The 26,861-nt window shown below is 43.3% G+C and overlaps 1 protein-coding gene across 1 annotated transcript; it reads right to left on the bottom strand.

Moving 5' to 3' along the window:
- Window positions 1–124: 124 nt before the first annotated feature.
- On the bottom strand, window positions 125–24,830 carry HECA (hdc homolog, cell cycle regulator). Its single transcript, XM_057407268.1, has 4 exons — window positions 24,496–24,830; window positions 10,063–11,103; window positions 6,811–6,965; window positions 125–4,133 (listed from the first exon to the last, which is right to left on the bottom strand). Exons 1-4 carry the CDS (start codon window positions 24,725–24,727, stop codon window positions 3,969–3,971), a joined length of 1,593 nt encoding a protein of 530 aa, XP_057263251.1. The 5' UTR covers window positions 24,728–24,830; the 3' UTR covers window positions 125–3,968.
- Window positions 24,831–26,861: the final 2,031 nt, after the last annotated feature.

Here is a 26,861-nt window from a genome sequence, read left to right on the forward strand (position 1 = left end):
AGGAGTAATAAATAGTCAAGAGAAGAAGGGGGAAAGAAGAACCCACACTGTTAGCTGTCTGGTATTTATTTACTTTTTAATACAGAGAAGTCACAACAAAATATTCTCTAACAACACACGCAAATGATATCATAACCAATTATTTTAATTTCATCAACATTCATTTGCTATGTACATATTCTCCCATCTGCAAAAGTGCAAAGAATGTCTCAACAAGAAACCTTTATGGACAAGTGTATTTTTGAGGGGTTTTCTCACCAATGACCTTACAACGTGTTTGCCCTCAGTTACCTAGTACAGTAAATTGAAGAGTACATGGGAAAGAAGGAAGAAAAAAAGAAAAAAAAAAAAGGAGAAAAAGAGAAAAGAAACTGGGTTAGATGCCTCCCTTGTAGGAATATTCCCTATTTTCCCAACTAAATTCATAAGGAATACAACGCTCACTATTGGAGATGTCAATGGAAATAGACTATAGGATAGTCTATGGGCTGGCTATAGAATACTGTAGTTTTAATGACTCTGCAGCATTAGGCAGAACAAGAATTTCAGGCTGTTCACTTTGGCAGATGTCAAATTACAGATCAGCATGTGAAAGATGTCCATCATGTTAGTTATGGTTATCAAGATTTAAACACCCCACTGACGGATTAATTCATTTTTACACATCCAAAACATGAAGTCTATCTAAATGCAAGCCTCTCCTATGGAAAACAGTTAACTACTGGAAAGAAAAGCATTTGCACATGCAACTCCTATTACTATCTCAAGGAGCATCGTGCACTAAAGAAGAGTAGAATGAACTTTCGAATCCAGAGGACTGTATTCTCTTTTACAAACCATATTTCAGGTGCAATTTAATCTGATCACAGGCCCGATTAAAAAAACCCACACAGTATCAGAAAAATGAAAGGTAATGAAGAATAAACTTTAGCCAAATAACCTAAGCAAGGAACCAGGGAAATCATTTCCCTTTTGACACATTTAAAAGCTCATGACAACTTCAAGTGCTCATCAAGGCAGAAAGCAAATCAACTGCAGTCTAGTTTAAACTCTGAAGTAGCTATTAGGTCCCAAAAAAGTTACCTTTGACTTTCCACTTATGCAAAGCCCAGCTCAAACTCTCATGGCCAAAGAGTGGGCCTGACTGCTTCACTGACATCTGATGCATGTTACAGAAAATACTGCATTTTGCAGTAACTGAAGACCAGTTTTCAGTACCAGCAAGAAGCAAGGAAAGCATTCTCTACAATTTACATCAGAGTGAAAGCTCAGAGGAATCTTTCTGTAGCTCAGCTGGTTTCCATCGAGCATCATTTTTACAGTGCTACAAGTGCTGCTAGCCTCCAGTGGAGAGATGTGTTTTGGAAGAAAACAGGCATTTCCTCCAGTGGTAGACAAGATTCACTGAACAGCAGAATTAAAAGGAAAAGCTGATGGAGAACCAAATGGTTTTCTTGGATGAATTTCTACATAACTCCTTGCACTGTTAAGACTTTAAATATGCTTACACCTTCCCATTTTCTCAGTCTGCTGCGTTCTTTGCTTTGACTTGAATATCCTGTACAACCTTGCACACAATTGTGTTTTTAAAGCTAGCCAAATTCCCTTTTTCCATGTCTACTCATTCACTATTGTCACACATACATGTCTGGAGAAGCATCTAAGTACTTAAAAAACAGAATGATAAATTAAGCTACTCTAAGGAAACCAAATAAACAAGTATTTAGAAGGACTCCAGATGCCACATCTCTCCTACTGTGTGCGTTGTGCCATGACACCTCCCCTCTCCAAGTGCATAAAAAGTGGATACAGAGCACCATGTAGCCCATGTGGGAATTAACACCCTAGACTCACAGTATGAGTGACTGGCACTCAAGAACAAACACTACAGTAACAGATGTGCCCTTTAATTTTTGTCATTACAGGAGCTGTAATTGCTGTGTGATTTCAGACTGCTCGAACAGTCTACCCATTGTCTATTTGGTCTGGTTCTCATGGTACTGCCAGGCAACATGACTCCAAACCTTGTTAGCCACCCTAACTCCATCAGGTTGCCCAACGCACCAAAGCTAAAGGGCCCATCCTCCCTGAGGAGTTAATTCAAATTATGATTGTTCCCCATAAAGGAAATCTCACTGCACAGCTAACTAGGCTGTGTAACTGTACAAGATAGACAGTCGAGATGACAATACCATTAACAACTGCTGCCTGCCTTCTAAGGACATTACCACTCAAGTTAGCAGTAAGTCATCTGTACTAATATAAGCCCTCTGTGCAGCTTGAGTATTACTCAAAGAGTGGCTAACACTAGAAGGAGCTAATTCTGCAGTGAAGACAGACAGGAAATAAAACTGTGAACTTGGCATTTTTATGCACAAAGAAACACGGATATTCAGTTCTAGTTTTATAAGCACATCGATTTCTTAACTTAGCAGAAAACGTAATTCTCAGACCAGCATATGAAACACTTGTTTGGCATGTGACTTTTTTGTTTTCTCTCCCAGGGTGGCAGAGTATTAGGGCCATTTTCAGGATCATGATTTCAACAGATACACTCTTTAAAAAGATTTGTATTTGGAAATAAAATAAACTTCAGAAGAAACAAAAAATCATGCCTCATAAATAGAAACAAACCCCACACCTCTCAAGTGGACAAACACTCCATAAACACACTACGGAGAAAAGCAAAAAATAACCCCAACTCTCCTGTAAATCTCAATAGCCTCGAGAAACCAAGCAAAAGATTGATGACCTATTTTAAAAACTTTATTTAAGGAAGGAAGAAATGGGAACCAAGAAACAACAACTGCAGAGTCTACAACAACCGCAGAGTCTATAGAGCCAAGCCCTCTGATACAAATTCACTGACTAATGCATAGTCTTATTTCATACAGCACAGAGGCATATAGAAAGCAAATATGCCAAGTCTGCATAGTCTCCAAGTTTTTAAATCCTGGACTTCATGCCATTTTGGAAGACAAAGGTGCAGAAATTAATTGTTATAAAAAGCGATGCTGTATTTTGTATTCAGTACCTCTCAGCTCTTACAGGTCTGACAGCCCAGATCCTGCTTCATGGTCCTCCTTCCACACCAGCCACACCAGTCTGCAGTAGGCAGCAAAGCCCCAGCCCCAGCAGACACATACAAACACATGCCCATTCAGCTCAGCCTGTTCCCCCCCAGAAATGGCTGTGAACAAACACCTTTAAATAAAGCATTTTAAGACCTCCAGCTTGTTTTGGTATGGACAGATGAGCTGGCTGGGCACAATGACAACCCCAGTGGAAGTAGCACTATTGCCCTACGGTCCGTCAGTGAAGGCAACACACATCAAACGCACACAGCAGGAAGACACTATGCCAAAAAAATAATTCATTTCAAGATTGCATTTTCTGGCATACATTTACATTCACTTGTCACAATACCTTAGTTTACCCCATCTCAGGAAATCTGCAAGAAAGCCTGCTCAGGTGACTGGCAGCACAGGGCCAGCTTCTGTGCCCATGGGAACCGATGCAAAAGGCTGAAGGAATTCAATAATAACAGGATGGTTTCTTTCCAGGGATTTCCCATTTCCACCAAGCTGGAGGGACAACAGCCCCTACACAACTGCCCACTTTCCAACAGGACGTATTTCTCTGTCCTGTATGTCTCCCCACATTCTTTCTATAAACTGTATTACAATTATACAAAAAAATAAACCCAAATCATTTTCAGCTGAACTTTACCCCCCACCCAGGATATATTCAAAAGCCATTAAATTGGCTTGCCTCCAACCTTCAGAGAGATCTTGTCAGGAGGGTTCTGGTTTTAACAACATGTATATATACATATTAATATGTACACAAAGAAGCCGCTCTTTCAGTTAGAAAAAAAATCAAATTTCATCACAGAATGAATCCTATAAAAAGATATGTAATAAAGTTGAAATACCCATAAAATAGCTATTACTAAAGCAAAGCTTTCGTCAATAAGCCTCCAAAACTTTAAATGAAGAAAATGGCTTCACGAAGTGGTAGTCTAGATTTCCACAGTGAGGACACTGCTGGACGTTGCTGTATTCAGAGAAATACTGCATGCCAATCCGTACATCTATTACTGGCTTCCCACAGTGCTTACAGTTCAGTCGAGCCTGTAAAAACACAAAGAAACAAAAAAATCCCTTTTGAAATAACCATACTCACCGCTGAAAACAAGGGCATCACACACAGTCCCTGCCCTGCCCTCCCTGGCAGGACAAGGGGTAAGTCAGAAAACCAGCGACAACGGGATCTGAGGGTAAAGACATTCCTCACCAGGACCGGTAACTTGCAGGCGTACACAATGCTTTCCACATGAAATGCCACCACTGAATTCTAGAGAGTAGGTTACCTCCCACTCTGACTGACGGGAGGTAGAGAATTTCAGTTTATTTATGCAAATGATTGTTTTGTGTTGCTTAAACTCTGAGAGAATTCCTCAATCCCCAGCACAAGAAGTGCTGTCTCAGTAAATCATTAATGAAGCCCCAAAGCAAAGAGAGAAATTTTACATTTGTGCCATGCAATTCAACTGTTTAGGTTGACGTTTGAACGTGATCTATGAAATACGTCAGCATTTTAATCTTTGGTTTAACAAATCTATAGCTCGATCTACTTTATCAGCACGGCATGGTTTTGTATCACTTTAAGTATCTATTTAAACATTTATAATACATATCAGGTTATACAAACTAAACACCACTTCAAAGACACAAAGTATTCTATAAAATCCAACATTAACTGGGTGGATATGAGAAATAATTAAAGGTCAAGGGTGAGGACAGACAGAGCTATTAATGTTCAGCAGTAACAAAAAAAGTAAGACTTCAGAAGAAACCTAGCTGAGAAACCTAGCCCAGCTGATGTAAAGAAAGCAAGAGGCAGTGTGAAAGCTCAGCAGGCCATTTGAAATACACACAAGAAGCAGAAGGGATTTGAGACTGTAAAGGAGTTTAAGAGTAAAGGTAGCAAATGATCAGTGGGGGCCTGAGCTGCGCCATAGCTTAAACTCACTTAAAGCCCAGTACACTAATGAAAGCTTTAGCTCTTCACTGCAAAGAACAAAAAAACATTTTCTATGGCAATCTTGATTTAAGGAATTTTCCTAGGATGAGAAGAAGAAGAAATTATTAAAGTACTATTACCGTTGAGACAAGACTCAAAAAGAAACAAACCACCAGCTCCACAACCATCTGCTCTGCTTGAAAAGCAGAAATTTCAAGAAATACAATCTAGTACGGTATGGATTTGTAGGATTTTTTTTCAGTAAAATGTTGTTTTCCCTCTTGCTACTATCCAGCACATCAACAAGGTGCTAGTAATCTGAGAGTGGCTGCAATTCGTTATCCTACATGCCCTTTTGTAATGTGTGATTAAATACTTTGAAATAAGGTATGCAATTATTCAAAATAAAATTAGCAGGGCAATAAATCATATACCATATTTCAATGTCATTCCTCTGTATGCATGGAATCATCTGTACCAATCATGGTGAAACAATAAGGCACACTATCTGGCAATTACAGTCACTGCAGCTAATGATTTCACAGTCAGTTCTATTACTTACCATGTACTGTCACACTATCCATTAATCATATAATTAAGGCTCTTGTATAATGAGACCTTAATTCTTGTCTTGTACATTCAACAGAAGCAATTCACATTTAAATTTGCTGGCTTTTACAGAGCTAGCATATCAGCATCAGTAGTTTATCTTTAGAAATGCCTATTTTTTAAAAAAGGTTACAGTCTCAAGAGGCACTAAATTTGGAGGCAGTATCTCTGTCTTTAGTTATAATCGTTGTCAATGTCATTTTAACCAGTAGCAGCAATACCACTTGTCTTTTGAGCAACACATTTTGTTAAGTATGTTAAATGTAAAGTAAAATAGCATTTCACATACTGACAAAACGGTATTTTAGATTGCTCTGAAGCACACACATTACCATGAAGTGATCACACTTCGAGTGAGTGCGACTTTGCAAGGCTCTTGTCCTAAGTCAGTAACAATACCAAAAGCAACAGCCCTCTCCTGAGCATCTCAGTGGACCACTGAGCTATTCCCAGACAAACGCTTTTTCCATGGCTGTCTACCCCTACTTGCACAACAGAGTGCTCTGCCCATCACATGACCAATTTTCTTGGATGCCGATGATCCTGCTCCCTCAGGCAGATGTCTACTCTGCAGTAAACCCAGGCTTTGGATCTTTCTCACCCAAGGTATAGATTCAGCGAGCACTTAATGAAAAATAAGCTGCTGCAGGCTGTGCCGGAGTACCATCATGAGAGTCAACCACAGCAAAGATTAAGTAGAGCTGGGTAGTCTCTAAGCACAAAGTCACTTTAGACCTTTCCATTCCATTGGGGTTTTTTTGCTACAATTATGGTAAAACACAATTCAACCAACTAAAAAAAAATCTGCATACATGAAACATGTGCTGGAAATGTGCAACTGTTATTACAATTGTTACTACTGGAATTACACCAGATACTGAACATACTTGCTAGTGATAATCCTAAGCATCAGATTTAATTGTTAATACATTTAAAGGGGCTTTATTTAAAAAGCTAACTACTGATCACTGGCCTTTGTCTAGCTATAGGCCACTGGGCCTCATAAGTTAAGACAAAGGCACAGGGACTTGGTCAGCTGTCTTGTATTGCACTCACAGGTACAGGCTGGAAAAGAAGGATGGAAGAAGAGAAAGGAAAAGAGATATAGAAACCTTGGCTTTACTTATCATCAGTTGGAATTTCACCTTATGAGTCTTATTTCCATATGGTACTAACCTGACAACAGGGAGATGCTGCCAGAATATCGTAGGTATACATAGTTCCCAGCTGATGCCAGCTTCCATCCCATCGGGACTTGCACTTAATGCAGATAATTTTGTGAACCCCTTCTAAGCAGTCTACGCAAACAGCATAAAGGTGCATAAGCCTTCCTGCAGACAGGAAAGACACTTCTTAATGAGACCAGAACAGAAGATTAAAACAGACATTTCCTGCAATGTGTTATCTGCCCAACAGTGATACAAATCATACCTTATTAATTTTTATTCTTTTTAAGGATAAATGATAAAGTAAAAAATGTTTCTCTATGGGAAATGCATAGGGCTCAACTGAAGCTATTTTCCATGTATGTAAAACTCAGGAATTAGTCATCACCCTGACCACCCTCCTTTCCCCATTTGCTGATACAGCTTAGCAATATATTTTATAAAAGGCACTGCTGAAACTCCATGTACAGATGCCAGGTTAAGCTACATAATCAGCTGCAGTGTTTCCAAAACCAGGATTGTGCCTAGCTTCATCTCCACCTGACAGAAAGAGCGGAGAAGTGTTGAAGCTTATTAGCAAGCTGGGTATAGATTCATTTAACAACTTGTCAGCATCTTCCAGCAAAGATGGAATTAAGGACCTGATATTCCTCCTGGAAAAAAGCAACAGCAAGAAGAGCAATTTTCTTTCATGTACTTTTTTTCTGACCATTAAGTATATTTAAAAACATTATATGTATTTCACATACACAGACTTTAACATGCCATTCAGAACTACAAATCTATTGAGCCCTATCATGACCTTAGGCTTGTATGCACAGTCAATTTCAAAACCTGAGTTATACTGACTTCCGTAAAAATCAAGTGGCTCGGACTTGAAAATGAAGCATTTTCTCTACATAAATCTGACTAAGCTCACCAATGCAAAATCCAAGATGCAAATTTCACACAAAATAAGAAGTCCTGCATAAATTATGGAGATCTGTCACCTAGATTATGCACGATTTGTAGTGACTGAATTCATCTTTTTTGTTTAGTAGTTGGCTATTAGAAGTGGGCTGTCACAGAGTAGTAATCTGTAATACACCATATTTTGTACTGCTATATAAGAAAAGCTAAGAAGAAGTGCAGTTACAGATCAGCTACAAAACAGGACTTATTACTTGCATGTAATATGTGTTTACTTTGGATTGCAATTTGTGCTCTTTAGCATCAAAGTACTGATCACAACCTGTAATTTAATGAACACACACATCTTGTACCTTCTCTAGATAAAAGGGAATGAAATATTGACAATTTATGATAAGTCCATACCATATACTTTCAAAATTAATAGTTTGGGTTTTAAATTTGCTTTGGTTTTTCAACCAGTTATTTTAGAAAAATCAGAAGTAAAAACCGGATTCTTCCTAAAATATATATACAAAATAAACTTGGTAGTATGAGCTGGCAAAAATTGAGCTATTCCTCACTGGTGTGTTCAGCTCTGGAAAATGTGATGCAATGAGACTGAAGTGCAAACATAATAAACTCTGTTCCTAAAGTGAACACTTGAGATTGGAAACATTCAAATAATTTCACGGACAGAAGACTTGTGTTGTGCAGGAAGATAAAATAATATTCCCCATCTGAAGTTCTGCACTGTTCCTGCGAGTTAAAATACTGTATTCCCCCACTGTTTAAATTCTTTTGTATGCAGGAAATGAGGCACATGATATCTTAAACATGCCTGAAATAAAAGAAGTGATTTTGCATACACCCTGGAACCACACCTTAAAAGCTTAATTTCATTTCAAAGAGTACTCGTGATAATAAACCATTTTACCCAGGATAAGGAGGTAAAAATTTTAACAATTAATTATTGACAGCATCTTGTCTGAGTTTTTCAGATGTATCAGCCAATGGGTAAGGAGCAATTAATTAAAAGACATATTTTTGCAGAGTTTTTCATTCTTAGCGGGAAATGTTAAAGAATGATGAGTTTCACTATTGCTAGACCAGCTCTTAGGACTGATGAAATCACAAGCACATTGTGCATGCCTCCCCATGAAAGCAAAAAAGCACTGTTATCTCACACACATACATTCCGTTTATCCTGGAGCTTTTTTGAGCTTGTATATTTGCCTATCACTTCTTCTCCTTAAAGTACATTACACAATGCAGAAACAATAATGTTAGCATGCATACAGTTCAGTGACTTAGTGCGTAATGATTTAGGGAAAGAAATAAAACAATACAAAGTTTGTTGAGCAAAGGAATGTTGCATAACATGTATTATGACCATGCATAGGATATAATAAATTTATTGAAAGGAGAGAAACTGAAATGTTAAAATACATTGTTAGTGCCTTCCCAACACCCTTTTCGACATATAATTCTATGTTTTTGAACACCCATACTTTCTCTAACTGACTTGAGCCATGCTGGCTACCAGCAGGATGCGGGACAGGCATGTTTTGCCATGTACCACCCTGATCACCTAGTCTGGGGCACAGCTTTCAGGAAGAGCTGATATGCATCCTAGCCCACATCCTTTTGGTCCTGTAGGAGGAGGCAAGTAATACATTCCTTGGTTTCAACTCAGCTCAAAGCTGGGGCATGATCAGAATGCAATCCAAACAGGCAGGAGTTTGGAAGTAAGTAAGTCTAAACCCCTCACTATGCCTTTGCTCCTTCAACCCACCATATTAAAAGCTTACTTTTACTATGTCTAGCCTCTCCAGGCCAGTGTTAACATAGGCCAGACTATAGTCCTTTCCATATTAAAAAAAAAAAAACAGTTTGCTATAAAACAGAACTGACATTCTTCAGTCTGAAAGCAGATGAGAGGCATCTCACCTCACCAGTGGTACAAATATAACATTCACCCACACCGCAGCACAGCATGCTTAAATAGAAAAGGTTGTTTAAAAGGTTGATGCATATCTTGGAGTAAAGCTCACAACAGATAAATCAGAACACACATGCTGCAGAACAGATTGGCTGGGAAACCTTCCCAGGATCTACCTAGAATCAAGATGAGAAACATTTTAGTTGTAAACCAAAACACAAGGCATGGATCTTTCTATACAGCATCTGCTTTTGGTGTTTGTTTGCTCCTGTTTCAATCTGATCCACGTGACTAATTTGCATGTGACTTCAGGCTCTACAGAACTGCTTAAAAATGCAGAACTGGGATGAAAACCTACAATGGGGAGTACAGGGCACAGAAGGCAGTTCCATCATTTAATGAAACCTAGCATGACTGACAGGCAACCTGTACCTTGAAGGTGACAGGGAACATCATATTCAATCTCATCATGTCTCGATGGGCTAAGGAACAGGGTCCCATCCACCAGCGGAAACTGTTCAAACACTGGCAGCGCCCTGTGGCATAGTGCACAGTTTACAACGTTCCTGTGGCTGGCACTAAGAGCAGCAAGGATGAACTTCCGAAGGTCCTCCCCTTGGCCCACCTGGGCATCATCTTCCATCCGCACATGGAAGGTATTCAATTTATGCCTGGGGATATGAGTAAGCAGCTCAGACAGATCGAGCCTTCTCAAAAACTGCACAGGGGCATCGAAGTGTCCTGACCTATGTGCTTGCAAGCCAGCTGCCCCATAATCAAAATGCGCGTTCCTGAACATGCCCCCACCGGCCATGTTCTTCTTATGGGGCTCCAGGTGAATGGCATTCTTCAGAAACTCTCCTAGGTATCGGGAGGAACGAGGGACGCTGAAATGTGTGGGCGCAAGAATAGAGTAGCCGGTGGGTGGGGACTGGCCAGGAGAGACGCAAGGCGAACGGATGGTGTAGCTGCCGCCCATGATACCCTTCTCCTGGGAGTTCTGCCGGTCCATCGAGTGCCTTCGCTGGATGTCATTACTCAAGCCTTTCTGAGGCTTGTTGGCTGGCCTGCCCTTTTTGGCCTCCTCTGCTGACTCTGCCACTGACCTTCCTGTACTCTTCTCCAACACGGACTTTTTCTTCTTATCATCCTGCATTCGCTTCACTTGGTACCAGTCAGTGTCCTTCTTTAAATGACCCTGCCCACACCGACAGGAGCAAAAGCGAAAAGCTAGGTCATAGCCCTTCTTTGTCCACATGTTTTGGCGACACTGCTTTTCATTCCAGCTCCTGGCTCTGCCAATGCAATTGAACTGGACGAGGATACTGCTTTCCCACTCATAGAAGCACTGAAGGTGCATCCAGGTGCTGTATGGACAATGCTCGTTGTTGCATATAACCTTCTGGTAGTCATCCTTCTCCAGATCCACCGCCCTTCCAAAGCTACAGATCAGTGGAGTAGCACAAGGGGCTTCTGTGGAAGATAAAACAGAAGCATTAATAACGTAATAGCCCACTTATTGCAATACTTTTTCAAACACTGTGCTAAACATGCATGTGAGCTCTTACTCATGATCTGTATTATCAAAGAGCCCACAGGCACTAGCTGTGGGTTAGGGCAAAAGGCAGTCTTTGCCAGAAAAAGTTAAGTACGTGAAAAGGGATATGGAAATGAGGGAATAAAGAAACAAAATGACATTACAGCTTGTTTAATACTCAAAGCACCTCAGAAGCATTAGCCCTCCTCAAAGGCTTGTGGATACTGTTGCAAGGCCTTAAGAAGTGAGGAGAAAGCTTTGTGGATGTTTCTGGAAGGTTGCTTTGAAGCCTGAGAGGCAGCATGGGGAGAACACACAGATGTTTGTTTGAAAAACAAGGAGGCAATACAGCCTGGCTTTGCAATCACACGGAGAGGCAGGAATTGATCTTTTCTTTGGGACTGAGCAAGAGACAATAGCTATGGAGAGAAGGAGGAAGCAGAGGACTTTGAAAAGCAAGACAAACAGCTTATGTTCCTAGTACAGAAAGGAGGGCCTTTGTTATCTTGCTTAGGCATCTATAGACTGTACTACCATCACTGACCTCTTGGGTAGCTAAATTTCACAAACCAAATAGTCCTACAACACAGACAAATTGAAAAAAACAAATGCCACGTGTTACTAGCAGCAAAGTAGCAGCCTTTGCTATATCCTTCAGCAAAGAACAGTTTATTTCATTAATCTCCCTGCAACAATATCAGCTTCTAAACAAAAAAGTTCTGCGTTTATGGACCAGTGACGTTTTCCTCTTTCTCACCAAAGTACCACAGACTATGTATGACTCCATTTGTGGCTGTTCACTGGTAGCTGGGAGGCAGAGAAAGGATAGGAAATTTTCAGTTGGAGTTCCTATTGACCTTTAGAGTTTCTAGTTATGAAGTTTTTAGATGCTTACCCAAGTATTACAAGTACTTCTCCTCTGTATTTCTGACTTCTTACTTCCTCCACTTCACCAAAAACTACTACTGCAACAGGGCTGGCAACATGCCTTTTCACCTCTATATTGCGGCATTCAAACATGAGCAGGTTTCCTCAGGGTCTTTTGTGCTCAAGCGCCACCTCATCCCATGCAAAACAGAGGAAACGGCTCCCTGCAGTTTTCCAGCCTGAGCCAGAGCTCCAGGACTTTCAAAAGAGTTAACACCAAGCCCTGAGGAGAGAGGCTGCTGTGATCCAGGATTTTAGTTGTTTTTCCTTAGGACTTTAAATTTCTCTGATAACCAGGGAAAAAGCCCACCATTTCGTTCCATCGCTTTTAATCCCCTTCTTGTCAGTGCCAGCACAAATAATCAAACATAATTTGCAGGTGTTATGCTGCTACATTTACTCAGACTCTCATTAACAGACATACTATCCAGCCTTACCCGTCTTACGGCAGTAAGACACAGACGACTGCCAGGAGGCAGGAAGAAAGAACATGCCATGCTTTACAACAACTTTGCCATGCTAGTGGCTTTGTCCCTTCCCATCAAGTTTTTGTTAAAAGGCTATGAACAAACAAACAAAATCTTCAAGGTTATTTTCTACAAATTCAAGATTATGGTAGCTCTTAAGACTTATTTACCCAGAAGAGACAAGCACAAAGACCATGAGAAAAGGTTCCCAAGCCATTTCGTGGAAGATACCACATCTTCACCTCATTTCTCTGCCTCCATTTCTAATGCCAGAAGCAGCACAATTGCAAGGAGAATCTTCTGCAACACCTTTCCTTCAGGGACTGGCCTATAAACTGCACGCAAAGCACATTCCCCCAAAACATTCCCTTAAAGCAAAAAAAGCCTATTTCATTTCAAAATATGAACTTGTTCAGTCATTAAAACCATTACCATTACCAAACTGGAGAGAACAGAGATGAGAGGCGTTCCCTAGAGACTCTTTGGAAGTTCTTTCTACACATGTGACACGGATAATCTATTTGTTTTAGGTCTCTGAAAAATCCACTAAGAACACGCAGATTTTGAGATACCTTTGAAAGCATGAAGTTTATTGGCTACCAATGACTAATCTCTCAGTCTACAGAAAAGAAGGCTCAGGGGAGACCTTATCATCATGTTCCAGTATTTAAAGGGTGGCTACAAAGAAGATGTATTACATGGAAAGAATTACATGGAAAATACAAGTGGTAATGGGCACAAGTTACTCCTGGGGAGATTCTGGTTGTACACAAGAGGAAAAACTTTTTCACGAGAACAGTCAGCCATTGGAATAACCTTTCCAAGGAAGTGGTGGATTCCCCAGTACTGGCCACTTTTAAGGTCTGGCTCAACAGGGGGCTAGGACATCTTGTCTAGGTCATGCTTACTTAGAAAGGTTGGACTAGATGATCCTTGAGGTTCCTTCCAAGCTGGTATTCTACGATCCTATGACTCATTCTTTCATCCTATTTAGGGTCTGAAAGTGTAGTTCGCAATTATAGCGACCTTATGCAATTTATGTCAGAGGAACCAGTTAAACTGAAGCCATTACAGGCAAATCATCAGAAGTCAGATGTGTAGCAAAATACCGGAGGTACCAATATGAATAGTTCTCACTTACACATTTCCTGTATTCATCTATTTTCGTGCATATTCCTTTCCACTACTGCCAGGAGGCAGGACGAAAGACCATGCCAAAAATCCATTTACGCCCCCCCCCCCCCGTGTTTCAGAGTGTAAATGTTCTAGCAGTTGCAGGTACAATTATAGCTGACAGCAGAGAAAGTTACTATACAAACAAGTCTAGAGATCTCCGCTTTAGAATAAAAGCTTTACACTTGTCATCCAAACTGCTGTAGTTAACCAACTAAAAAGGAAGAGTTTCCTTGATTAGCCTTTGAACATGTTTTTGGGGTTGGATGCAAAAACGTATGATCTTCAGCTCCCTTAGAAGCTCACAGCCTCTTCATTATGTACTGGGTGTCTAGAGGCTGCTGTAAAGGTGACTTTCAACAGTTTTTTCCCCCTTTTCCTGGTGGTTAATAGAAGAACTGTGGAATGCGATATTCTCCAGCTTCTCCTTGAGAACTTACAGATTTCACATTACCTGAGGAACTTCCCAAACAGCATAACTATGAGCAGGAAAAAGCTTCAAATTTTGGACAGTGATGTCATTTTCAACACTTAAGTTAACTACGTGACTACTAGATGACATTGCTTCATCTGATCTTCTATCTACTCAGTGTGATTTGGCTGGTCAAACAATCTCCATAGCAAAACCAAGTCTAGAGCAGCTACAAGAAAGCAACAGAATGAAGTGCCATTCTCCGTGCAGAAGACTGAATTGTTAAATGCTGGTATAGAGATCACTCTGGAAAATATCGCTAAGAGGAGAAGCTGATCCCTACTCACCTCTTCTGGGCACTCACTTGACATTTCACTACTGTCACTAATACTTCAGAGATCCAATAGGTGTCTCTGCCACATCAAGGTTAATGCCATGCTAGCCAAAGCCCCTCCTTTCACTAATACAGTTTTGTTAGTGCGAAGTCTGCTGATTTGGAGAAGGCCTTGATAAACCATTCCACTACCTGAAAAGCATACAGAAACTTGAAGCCAACATTTGGTTCTGCCTCGTATTTCAAATTCCAGCAGGTTTATCTGTACAAAACAGACTGTGCAGGACTGAACATCCCTTGCAGACTTCTCTCCATTCATATCTCCTGTCAAACATAATCATACCACATGTTCCTACATAAATAATAAATGAGAAAAAGAAAACAAAGCATTTTCTGAGTGCATCTTTCCTAGTTAACAGCAACAGATACACCTTCAGAGCAAAAGAGACTACATTCAGATCATTTAGTATGGGAGCCACATTAGCAGATGTAAAGAGCTCATCCCATCAATTCACACCCTTGAAAGCACTCTGGGTTATTTAATCATTTTGTAAATGAGACAAAGCATTTATTAGAGAATGACGAAACTTTAAAAATTCTTGTTACAAAGCCCTTTAATTTCCCTTTTACTAGAAATGCATTTTGAAATTATTATTCACAAAGAGCTAGAATCATCGTCTTAAATGTTTTATGATAACAGCAGGATTACTGTGAAGAGAGACAACAAAGGGCAGTAAATAGAAATTCCCATTACGAAACTGCCCATCCACACCTGCAGCACCAAGCTGGTTTGTCACCTAAAAATAACTGGCTTCCAAGAAGGTAATAGCTCACCAAAGCTGTGAAACTGAACTTCAGAAAAATGAAAGATTATGAGGTACGAGAGAGCAGCATCCATTCTCCCGGCAGACCTTTGTGAAATAATACCTAAATGACCATAAAAGTACTTCTATTTTACCTCTCAGTTTCAAGATTATTTTCACTGACTAAGAGAACAAAATAAGACAGCGTGCAATTTTGTGTACCAGAACAGCTTCGACATTTTGACATAAGTGCACGGCTGTAATAGAGAGGCTGCCAAGTTGCAACTGCAATTGCACACTGCTTCTTTCAAGAAGTTGGGTTTCCACATAAAAAATAAATGCTTTAACATATTCCACTGTAGTGATTTTTATCGGTAATTCAGAAAATAGCTGTGAAGGGCAGCACATAAATGTCCTATAAAACAGAAATAACATAAAATATTCCAAACAAATGTGAATTTGAGCAAAGGTAGCTCACTGTTTAAACAAGGTAATGTTTTATGTTTGACAGAGCTACCATAAAATTAACTTTTCTTTCAGAAACAAAAACATGACAGAGTACTGCAAAGGAGCTGGTCTGGGTGTTTGGCTTTCTCTCCGTTTTTTCTTTCAGGTTTACAAACATTAATAAAAGCCAGGAATAGAAACAGATGAGATAAATCACCTTCAACAACAACAACAACAAAAAATCCGACACAGTAACTATTCTACCTTTGAAAACAAAAACAAAACAAAAACAAAAACCAGAAACAGGGTAAATGAAGACTACCATTCCTGTTATATGACCCAAAGGAAAGCAGCAGAACAACAGCTGCCAGAGGAACTTGCCTCTGATTAAGTAAATGGAGGAGAATATGGTTTACTTCAGTTTACATACCCATCATAAAAGCAAAGATGCACCCAGCAAGCCAAATGCAGTGATTCCATGACTTCAGTTTTGTGACTGCTCTCATTTGTTCCAAGCCCTCAATGCAGATGCCTAAAGCAAAATTCGCTCTTCCCCCACCACATTCCCACAGTATCCATTGTGTTAGGCACCGGAGTTTTTCAGTCAGTGGACAGAAACAGATAATTATTTCCTGTGCTTGTCAGCATAGGCTTCAGCTCAAGGCCCAGACTTGTGATTTCTGGTAAAGCTCAAGGGAGGTGGTGAGGCTGAGGGCAGAAGACAGAGAAGCATGGCTGGAAGAGGCAGCCCTACTCCCTACTATCACCTTAAAACAACTGTCAGGTAACAGCAGGTTGTTATGGATCTGGAAGAAGAAATCATTAAAGAAAAACCCACAAAGAGGTAAGGTCTTAGCACTGAATCGGGTGCAAGGCCCTTATCATGACCTGCATTTCACCTTCACTCTAGCATCTCATCATCTATGCCAAGGACACTTCTTCACTTGCCAGCACATTACCTAGGTCAGAACAGCACCTGTGGGACACATACTTTGCAAAGTAAGCACTTTTAACCCCTACCACTGCTTTCCCATGAACAGTGCTCTCTTCACAGCCCTAAACAGCTGGGAATTGTTCACTCTGCCAGCTTGAACCAGAGCCAAGTCATTTCTGTGGAAGGCTACTCCCTACCAACCATCTGCACACACTTCACTTACACTGACTTCAGGCTTGGCCTCCAAGGGAGTCTTCAGAAAAAAAAACAAAAAGGCCTAGCAACTACACAGCAGTGGGACGATGCCACGGAAAACATGAAGACTCAACTCATACCTGTCACATTAACACCTTCTAACTTACCACACAGTCAGAACTAGTGCCTGATTATGAAATCAGCAATTAGCATGTGACAGAAAGTCATAGAATCACAGCATCATAGAAAGGACCTTAAAATCATATAGTACCTATAGTACCTACCCCCCTGACGTGAGCAGGGACACCTCCCACTAGACTAGGTTGCTCAAGGCACTGGCCTTTGAACACTGCCAGGGATGGAGTAAGTCAGTTACCCATGGCTCTTATTCAACCACCCATTTGCAGCTTCTACCATCATCTCACCAAACTAAGTCAGAAAGTCAAGAGTGGAACTGTACAAACTAAAGAGGATAGGCACTTACACGTGCAGAGTAGTTTTGCTTACACAGCCATCTGTGCTCCAAGCTGGACCAACTGCCTACACCACTTAAACCCATCATAAGAATTCACATGTTCTTGTGGAAGTCACTATAATCTGTACAGTTACCATCTTGCCAACTTCTTTCCATTTAATACCTGTTGTCCAAACACAGAGAACGACTCAAATCACCAGTTTCAGCTTTTGCTTAGGGTGTGCAGACCCTATCTGCATAGGAGAAATCTTGCCCTGGTTTGTGATGTAATACCCTCAATCCAACTGAAAATATCACTGGTTCACCAAAGAGAACAGGTCTGAGCCTCTACCTGTATCAGCACCAGTACAACTAATGCCAATGCACTCCTGATACTCCCATGTGAATTCTCAGCTGTCTTAACCAGGTCAGGCAACAACTGGTCCTCCGTGCCACAAGTAATCATGCTTGGGTCAGAAAGACTTTTCACACTCTTCAGCATAGGGTGGATTTTTCTGGTGGCCTTTATCATGGTGAATGCAGAGATCAGTGACTGTCTCAAGACTGGCGGGCATCTACATGTTTTGAACAGTGACTGTTGCTTTGTCTGCACATGAATCATCCTTACAAAAAAGCATTTCACCATTAACTTCTTTCACTGAAGCCTTCCAATAGCTTTTAATACCTTGAAACGTTACAGAAAAGTAACTCTGGTGCCTTGAGAAACAGACAGCCTAATACTAAAGCAGACTCTAATGCACCTGCCCTAGCAAGTTTTTAGTGACAAATACTAACTCATGCTGAGAATAAAGAGATAACCGTGACAAGCAGTAGATGGCCCAATACCAAACACAGATGTAAACACCACAGGCTGGATTTGCCCAGATTGAGAGCCAGCTAGCCTCAAGACCCAGCACAAAAGCACAAGTAGGGAAGAGCAAAAGGAGAAAAGCTTGAATCAAGTGATACCACCATCCATTCTACTTTCACATCTAGGGATGCTTGAGCTATCAATCTATCCTCTCCAAGTTTCAGTAGGACAGTATTTTTATTTCCCATGCTTAAAGGCTAAAGGAGCTGTAAGAAACTCAGTAGGAATCACGAGATGCAGTAACCCTAGCTGCAGTACTCAGCATCTCTGCAAGACAGCAGCTCTGGCATGTGGAGCTGTTGGTCCCAAAAGACACCTCCCTCATGATGCTGTGCTGGCTCCCAACCCTGCCCATGTGCCATCTTTGGCGTCTGTGCAGTGCACAGAGATCTCGACTGTACACTGCTCCCAAAACAGGTATCAGTACCACAGAAACGGAGACTGGGAGCGCCAGGAACACTAAATAACTACGTTCTGATTGAAGCTACCTCCAAGACAGGAACAACAGCAATATCCCTCTCAAGCCTAGGAAGGAGGGCTGACAGACTCTACCACTGCAGGAGAAACAAAGAGATAGAGGTTAAAGTGAATGCTCTCAAGATAAACATCACTAAGTCTACTGGGAAATGCCAGTACTCCACTTAAAATCTCACAAGCTTTCATATGGAATTACCCACTCTGGTGACTAGATTACTGCTTCAAAATTATCTGAATTTCCACCAAAACTGTTTAAAGAAAGCTCATGCTCCACTTATGCTGTTGTAATTTAGACACCTTGGAGATTAGCTGGAGTATTTTAGCCTGACCTGGATGCAAGGTTTATCTCTATTTTTTTCCCCTCACACACGTTGCAGGAAGAAAAGCAGAGAAAAATGGACGACTGCCAGTCATCATTGTACTATAATATCAAAGGATGTCTCAATATGCAAGGCTGACAAAACTTACAAATATTTCCAAGGACTAGAAATCGTTCTGTCACTACTTGTTAGATCATTAGGAGGAAGATATGGGATGAGTACAGGCAAACTAAAGCAATCAATTAAAAAACTATGTTTCTTCATATAAGACCTAACAAACATCAAGCCTAACCCTTATTCATGCAAGCACTACACTTGAGCAAATGACTAATCACATGAACACGGAATCCTGTCAGGGCACCGATAACCACACTGACAGCAAATAACTGACAAAAAAAAAGAAAAAATGGTGTGTACTTGCTTGCATGAAAGGACAGAATTTACTGTATCCAGTAATACTACAGCCATGATTCAATTTGCAAAGACTTGCAGTACACAAATTACATTTGCTACAAAAGCATGTAATTGCATAGTTTTAAAAATCCTAAAACTAATGTGAAAGTCCTTTCGAACCCAATTTGCATTGATACACTGAAATCCACATTCAACTGATTTCTGCAGTTAGAAGAACTCAATGGAATTATGAAGCAAAATGGTTTCCCTTCAGAAAATTAACAGGTATTAAATTTTGTACTCACTGCAACAGAACAGAAACTTAATTTTCCAGGTGGTCTCACTGATATCAATAGGACTCCCTCAAGTTAAGCAACAAGAAGGTGCCAATACTGAACATCACTAGAGTGCCAAACTGGAACTGATTGTTATATGCAGCAGGGAACATTTGATAGCAAATATTAATCCATGCCTAAATACTACAGCAATTTGTGCTCTAAAATTACATTTTTAAATATTGCACTGAGAAATTTTTTGACCTTCTTTAACAATCCTACCTCCACAATAGCATCCTTTTCTTTTTAGTAAATCTTAATTGTTGGCCAGTCACAGTTTTCAACACAGACTGTTGCACTGACTGATTTTCTTCTTCATACACTTGTCCCACATTAGCATTTTCATTTGAAAGTAACCCGGTTTTACAAATCTGTGCAGCCCAGGTGAGGAGTGAGCAAAAGCACTGCTGGCCATTTTACATCCAGCTAACTACAGATAAGTCGAGAGCCCAGCCAGCACAGTGGGCACTGCTCGCACAACCCCTCAGCTGCCGTGCCAGGAATTCCACTCCTGGGAAACTGCACCCCAGTGAGACCTGCAGCAACCACCTCCACTGGCTCCCCCACAGCCTCTTCTCCCCCAGAGACCCTCATGCCCAGGAATCCTGTACAAATCTGACCTCTGGCCACTCCACCTGACAACCTACCAACTTGGCAGCTCTGCCATGTCTGCAGTTTAAGGGCTCACTTCCGCTGGAGGGAAGAAAGTATAGTCTTAAAACAGGGGGCAGTGCATTGTAGGACAGTGATTTAGAGATAGCTATGCCATATTTTTTAGTTTAACTTAGCTGGCTCTAATGAACCCCATGTTTAAGGGGAAAAGCACAGATAAGGGGAGCCAGCTCCTCCTTTTTGCTCATCTTACAGCACCGAAGCTGGATATACTAGAGTTACAAGGACAAGGGGTGAAGCAAGATGCTAAGACAGCAACCATCAAGAAGAGGAAGAAGAAGACTGGGGTCTCCTGGACACAATGAGGCCAAAAATGGAAATAAGGCAGAGAAAATGGATGGAAGAAAGAATTTTAGGGTCAAAAACAACTACACGTGGAAATCAGTGCAAGGAGTTTGTACAATAAAGAAATAAAACAGTTGTAGCCCAGCCTCAGCAAGGCAGAAGCAGAAAAGGAATTTGCCACTCAGAGCCCCTCAGATCTGAAGTAAGCGTTTTGGATTTTTCTCTTCTGCTGCTCAAAGTACCACAAAATGTCTTGCATTCTTACACTCACTTATGCCTGCAGATGGAGATAACCTACTATTGCCACTGGGAACGCTGGTAATCCACAACGCCGGAGTCAGGGGCAAGTGCTCAATCCCATGGAGCTGCTGGTATAATTTTAGATGATGACAGGTCAGACTTTCCAGTTTGGTGATGAAAAGTAAACCAGAAAATTAGCTAGAAGACTGAACATTTATTAAGAGCGTCATTCAGCCATTCTGAAGGCAGGGATTCTAAGAAATGAGGCTGTCTGTGACACTGCATTTTAGTTTCCCTCTGCACTGTGATACTGTTAAGCTAGTCCACATACCTCCCCCTCCATGACCTGTCCCTCATTCTTTGGTCAAGAAAGATTAATCTATCATATACAGAATTCCTGTTTGGTCTGATGGTAAGATATGAAACAAAGACACAGCTACAGAACATGAATCCTCCTTGTGAGCATTATCACAACAGCTCCAGTGCAAGACAGAGATAAGCTGCCACATCTAGTCAATGGTTATGCTCTCCACCTTCCTGATTCCCATGTGGGAGTCTAGGAATGTTCAGTCACAGTTTGAGCTCAGAACATGCAAAAATTAAAACACCTCCAAAAAAACAGCATAAGCAGACGCCCTCTTGGGGCAGGGGAGAAATCAGCTCACATTTCTCAACCATCATGCCAAAACTTGAATGACAGCTGGAGGGAAAATTGTGCAGGGACTGAAACTAAATTTGTCTAAATGTAAAAGGGAACATCTTTCCACTGTAAACCTGTGCTGTAACAGCAGTTCCGTATTACATGGCACCGTTAGTCAGAGCTGCGCGGAGAAGCCCAAAGGAAATGAAAAATTCTGTTTCATTACGGCAAATGGATGAGGGCAGAAACAATACCCAGACCACATCATGAACTGTGAAGACTTCAAAAAAATTACCTGAACCACCATCCCTTCCCTGAGTGAAGCAGGGTCCTAAGGGGACTGCATAATTAGCCTGTCTTACTGAAACCATGATGCAAAGCCAAGGTTTGAACAGCCAGTCTTAATTTTGCAATTATTAAATCTGCTGCTTTCATCTCTGCGTACTTCTGTCTTGTCACATTCATGAAAGAAAACAGGCTATGTTATTATGATCATCTACCACTTTTCCAGGATGAAGTAGGAGAGTGGTAACATCAGACACATGCAAATTACTCTAGAATAACATATGGTGACGATGCAGGAGAGAAGAGTGAGCCCAGAGATGAGGGACCCACAGGACCAGTGATCCTAGGCAGCCCAAGTCACAGCATGGAGCTTAATGGTCCAAAAGCAGCAGTGAAGAAGTTCCCTGTGCCCAGCACACCTAATCCACAACCCAGAGAGGCTCCCATGAATAGGACTGACTGCATACAGCAGAACTCTATTAACCTCACAACTCACTGCAGCAGACACCTCCTCCATAAACTGTTTGGTGATCAAGTAACCAACCACAAGTGCACAGACTCTTACAAACCTCTCGACTCTAGTAATGGGATACTTGCCCCCGAGGCCCTGGCTTTACTACATGGCTTCATTTCCAATTCATCGGTTTTGAAGACTTGGGGGAATCCATTATCATTATCTAATCTTTTCCTTGCACACAAGAGCCGGACCCCCAGCTCTGCAGCACGACAGCAGCAGTTTCTCTTTTCATCTCCTGAACCGAAATTGTTGAAAGCTTTGGACTTATCAGTGAGAAAACAATTTAGTAAACATCCAGCTCAGGATAATCTGATGGGCAGTAGTCGACATAAAATAATGCTAGCAACCACATCCACTCCTCCAGCCTTTATGATTATCTAAATAAAAGATATGACTAGATGCAATGATCCTGTCGCAGCAAAGATGAGGTGTGCTGACCAGGCACTTCCAGCAAATGCTGAAGCCAGTGTTGTACCTCTGTTGTGAGAGGAGCAGGGAAGGGGAGGGGGGGAAATCTGACAAGAGCCAAGGATGTTTCTGACCACTGACGTCATATGGAAGCAGAAAGAATAAAGGAGCATCTCATGTTAGCTCTTCAAAAGGCAGCCGCAACTCCTGAGGAAGCTGGTCAGCAGAGAGGAAGGATGCATAAGGCACCTGGGACACACAGCTTGACAGCTGAAGACTGATACCCTGTCCAGCTAACAAGCTGGATCACTACCAGTGTTCACTGGCACCACCTCCAGTGGCATCTGCGCAAGGAACACCAACCACCGCACTGTCCCCAGGGGAACAGTCGCACCATAAACACACCTCTGCTTTCACTTGTGCTTGAGGAAAAAAAAAAAAAAAAAGGAAACACTGTTTCTCCCCACCCCAAAAACTAAACAAAAGCTGAGTGTCTGTGTGAGACACCACCTGCAAGTGGATGCCGCACGTAATACATCACCAGACCAAAGTCATAACAAAAATGCTCTAGAAATTCCCTAACTCTGGCTAGTTGTTATTTTTTTCCTTGTTTACTCACTTGAAGCAAATAGTGAAAAAATAAAAAAAAAAGAAACAAGCAAAAAAGGAAATTCTAAGCATTCTCCACGATTCTCTGGAGTAATACTCATATAAAAGCAGTCTGGCAAAGCTAAAGTGATGCGAAATTAATTGCTAATATTTCTAAGGAAAAGTTTCCATTAAATAATACACAGGAATCAAGACATTTTGAAACACAAAGTGAGATTCCTGGGACTACCTTTTGCTGACAGCAGCCATGCAAAACAACCGCCACAAAGTATAAAACCAGTTGTAGCCACCCTCCCGCTTTTTCCAAAGGTCCATGTGTAAAATGCTGAAAACCAACCTGAGGGGGGAAAAAGTCAAGAGTAGGGACTCTGCACCTCGGTTTGTAAATCTAGCAGCTGACCGAAGATTTGGGAGAGGCGGCAAGGGGGGTCGGGGGAGGCGCTGGCTTAGCAATAAAACTGCAATAAAATTCTCGCCTACCTTTACTTTTAGCCCGAAATACCATTTTGCAAGAACGCCTTCAAACATGAACAGCAATGCAAGTTTCTGCGAGAAAACACCTTACCAAAATTACTCCGAACTCAAAACCAGCCCGCCGATCAAAGTCAGCATAAAATGGTTGGTAAAAAGTGAGCGCGTCACCCTGCCGAACCCAACCGCTGTAACCGCTGTAAAACGGCAAAAACGGACCCAAGACTAGGACTCCATTTTTAATCGTGCTGAAATACAGTCGGGATTTTGCCCCCGAGCCCAGAGTTAGCCGAGGCGCTGCCGGGGGTGAGCTCCGTCCCCGGCAGCGCACCCTGGTCCGCCCCCCGCCTGCCCGCAAATACGGCTGCCTCCCGCTTCCAGCACCGCCGCCGCGGAGGCACCCGCCCTCCGGCGGGTCAGCGGGCGGGGACGCCCCAGCGAGCAGCCCCCCGCCCCGCCGCGCACTTCGGGGACATCCCGGCAGCAGGCGCAGCGCCACAGGGCCGCGGGCGGCGCCCGCCTGTCCCGTTCCCCCCCCTCTCCGGCCCCGCCACGGCTTCCCCCTGCGTATGCCTTCGCGTCCCCGCTCTTCGGGTGCCCGGCCGCCGACTGCGCCACGGCGGGCCCCGGGAGGCCGCGGGGCCCGGGCCGCCGCTCACCGCTCTTGACGTCTCCGGGCGCCGCGCCGCCCGCCGCCGCCGGGCCGCCCGCTCCGCCGCCCGCCCCGCTGCCGCCGCCAGCCGCCGCCGCCCCAGCTCCGCCGCCAGCCGCGGCACCGCTGCCTGCTGCCGCCGCTGCTCCGCCGCCCGCCGCCGCCCCGTTCTCCTGCTCGTCGCCGCTGCTGTTGGCGCGCTTGTTCTTCTTGCCCTTGCCGCCCTTCTGGTTCGGCATCGCGGGCCCGGCCGCCGCCGCGGCGAGGCCGGCGGCGGCGGCTGCGGAAAGCGCAGCCGCCGCTACCTCCGGCTCATGGCGGGGCCGTCGCGGCCGCGCTGCGCTGCGCCGCGCCCGCGGTGGGCGGCAGGGCCCGGAGGGCCGGGACGGGGAGGGCGAAAGGCGTGTCCCGCTCGGCCTGCCGCCGCCGCCCCGCTTCCTCCCGGAGCAGGCGCGGGCGCTGGCGGCAGCGGGAAGCGGAGCGCGGTGGGGAGGGCTGGGGCTGAGCCAGACGGGGGGAGCGGGAGGGGCTTATCGGGAGGGGGAAAGCCCCGCTCCCACCAGCACACGGCGGAGTCGCCGCCGGTGGCAAGGGGCGGCAGGCGCAGCGCCTCCCGGGAGGGGGCAGAGCGCTCCCCGCTCTGGGAACCGGAGCTGGAACCGGGCACCCCCAGCGGGCGGGGCGGGGCGGGGTGGGTGGTCGCCCCGGGAAGCGCTGCCGCGGGAGGTAGGGCGGCGGGTTTGGAGCGCGGGCGAGCGGGACCCGGTCTCTGTGCGCACTTCTCGCAGGAGTCCCGGTGCCGGCCCGTGCGGTGAGGGCTGGGCTCCAGCTCGGCATCCCTGGCTGTGTGGATGTCCCAAGCGGGGAACTGTTGGGAAATGTCACCTGGCGGTGCAGGAATAAAAGGGTGGGAGGGTGTGTGTCAAAAAAAAAAGTAGTCTCGTGTTTGGGGGGCGGGTTAGGAAGCACAAAGCCTTACAATATTGCAACCCTGAGCTGAGATTTTTCATCTCAGGTAGTTACTGGTAGGGGTAGCTCCGTGGGTGATGGGGAGCAGGGATGAACCTTTAGAATACATAGGAGTTAGGTGAAGGCTGTCAAACTGGGCTGAAGCGGAGCTGGAAGCCACCCTGCCTCGAGGGAGGCGTTGTGGAAGGGCAGCAGCCTCAGCTTCTGTCGGAGCCCGGGCTCGGTGAGAGGCACTGCGGAACACTGGTAACGAATATTCACAGGATTCCTACACCCGTGGAGGTGAGATGCTGCCAACCAGCTGCAAAACTGGTGGTCGCGTTGGTACCTACCAGTTTATCCAACTTGAGAATAGAAAGTACAACCTGTTATAAGAACAGTGCACCAGCTCCCAGCCTGAGCAGTTACTCCAAGCCTGGCAACCTTTTTCTTGCACATAAATTAACTTTTTTTCCTTATGACCCAGATCCTGCAGCTTAGATTTCCATGATTCCCTTACAGAAGTACACAGGCGTGCAAGAATGCGCCTTCACAGAGCAGTTATGGTTAGTGGTCTGTGACTGATCCAGGCTGCAAGGATAAGTAACTTGCATGATTTGGGCTTTAGAGGTAAAGTCAAAGTGTCAAAACCTGTAGTAAGTGAGGTCTGCCTGATGGGAAGGTGCCACATTTTGTGAGTTACAATTTATCTGCAGTGACTGGCCTGCAGATACTGATTTCCTGGAGCAGTTCCCAGATTTCTTTGTATTGGAAGCTGAATGTACATCCTGGATCATCTTGTACCTGTAGCCAGGGCCTTGGTTTTCCAAGAAAATTAGCCACTGTATTTTCAAATGCTCTTGAAGCAGCTGTCACAAGTTTTGAGTCACATGGCCTAGTTTCTTTGCCTGCAGGCATCAACATTTTAGAAAGATTTTAAGGCATTTTCTTGTGTTGGTGGAAACCCTCTGAAATGATGTGGTTTTCAGTATCTTGCATTCCTGTAGCTGAATGCCTTGCCTACCTTACTTCACAGCTTTGAAGCTTGTAAATTGTGTTTCTGTCTAGAAACCAGAGGGAGAAAGTGTGGGCAATTTCTGAGGCCACAAGTTTGGGCAAATCCTGGTCCCAGCCATCTCACAACCCACCAGCTGCCGAAGTTCAGTTTATTTTGGCAAGAGCAAATCTCACCTGTAGTTCTTAAGGTTTATAAGACCAAAACAAATGGATATCTTCCACTACCACACTTGCAGGCTCATAAACATGCTGCCTGCAGTAACAGGGGGTCAGACCTTCAAGGAAATCCTTTCAAGTCTTAATGTGCCTGTAAAACAGTGAAAACCCCATGGGTGTGCAAGAGGGGCCTGATTCTCATGTCCAGAGCATTGGACTAAATGGCTCAGTTTGAAACAAGGAAGCAGGTCC

The sequence above is a fragment of the Pezoporus wallicus genome, unplaced genomic scaffold (assembly GCF_028554395.1).
Source record: "Pezoporus wallicus isolate ANWC-B61680 ecotype Strahan unplaced genomic scaffold, APGP_CSIRO_Pwel_v1 contig_3817, whole genome shotgun sequence".
Classification (NCBI taxonomy): domain Eukaryota; kingdom Metazoa; phylum Chordata; class Aves; order Psittaciformes; family Psittacidae; genus Pezoporus; species Pezoporus wallicus.

Excerpts from the sequence above, each read along its gene's own strand:
- HECA (XM_057407268.1), bottom strand. The coding sequence starts at position 24,727 with ATGCCGAACCAGAAGGGCGGCAAGGGCAAGAAGAACAAGCGCGCCAAC. Across the intron at positions 11,104-24,495 it reads GCCCGGAGACGTCAAGAGCG|AAGCCCCTTGTGCTACTCCA; the intron begins GTGAGCGGCGGC and ends TATCTTCCACAG. Across the intron at positions 6,966-10,062 it reads TGTTCCCTGTCACCTTCAAG|GAAGGCTTATGCACCTTTAT; the intron begins GTACAGGTTGCC and ends TCCTGTCTGCAG.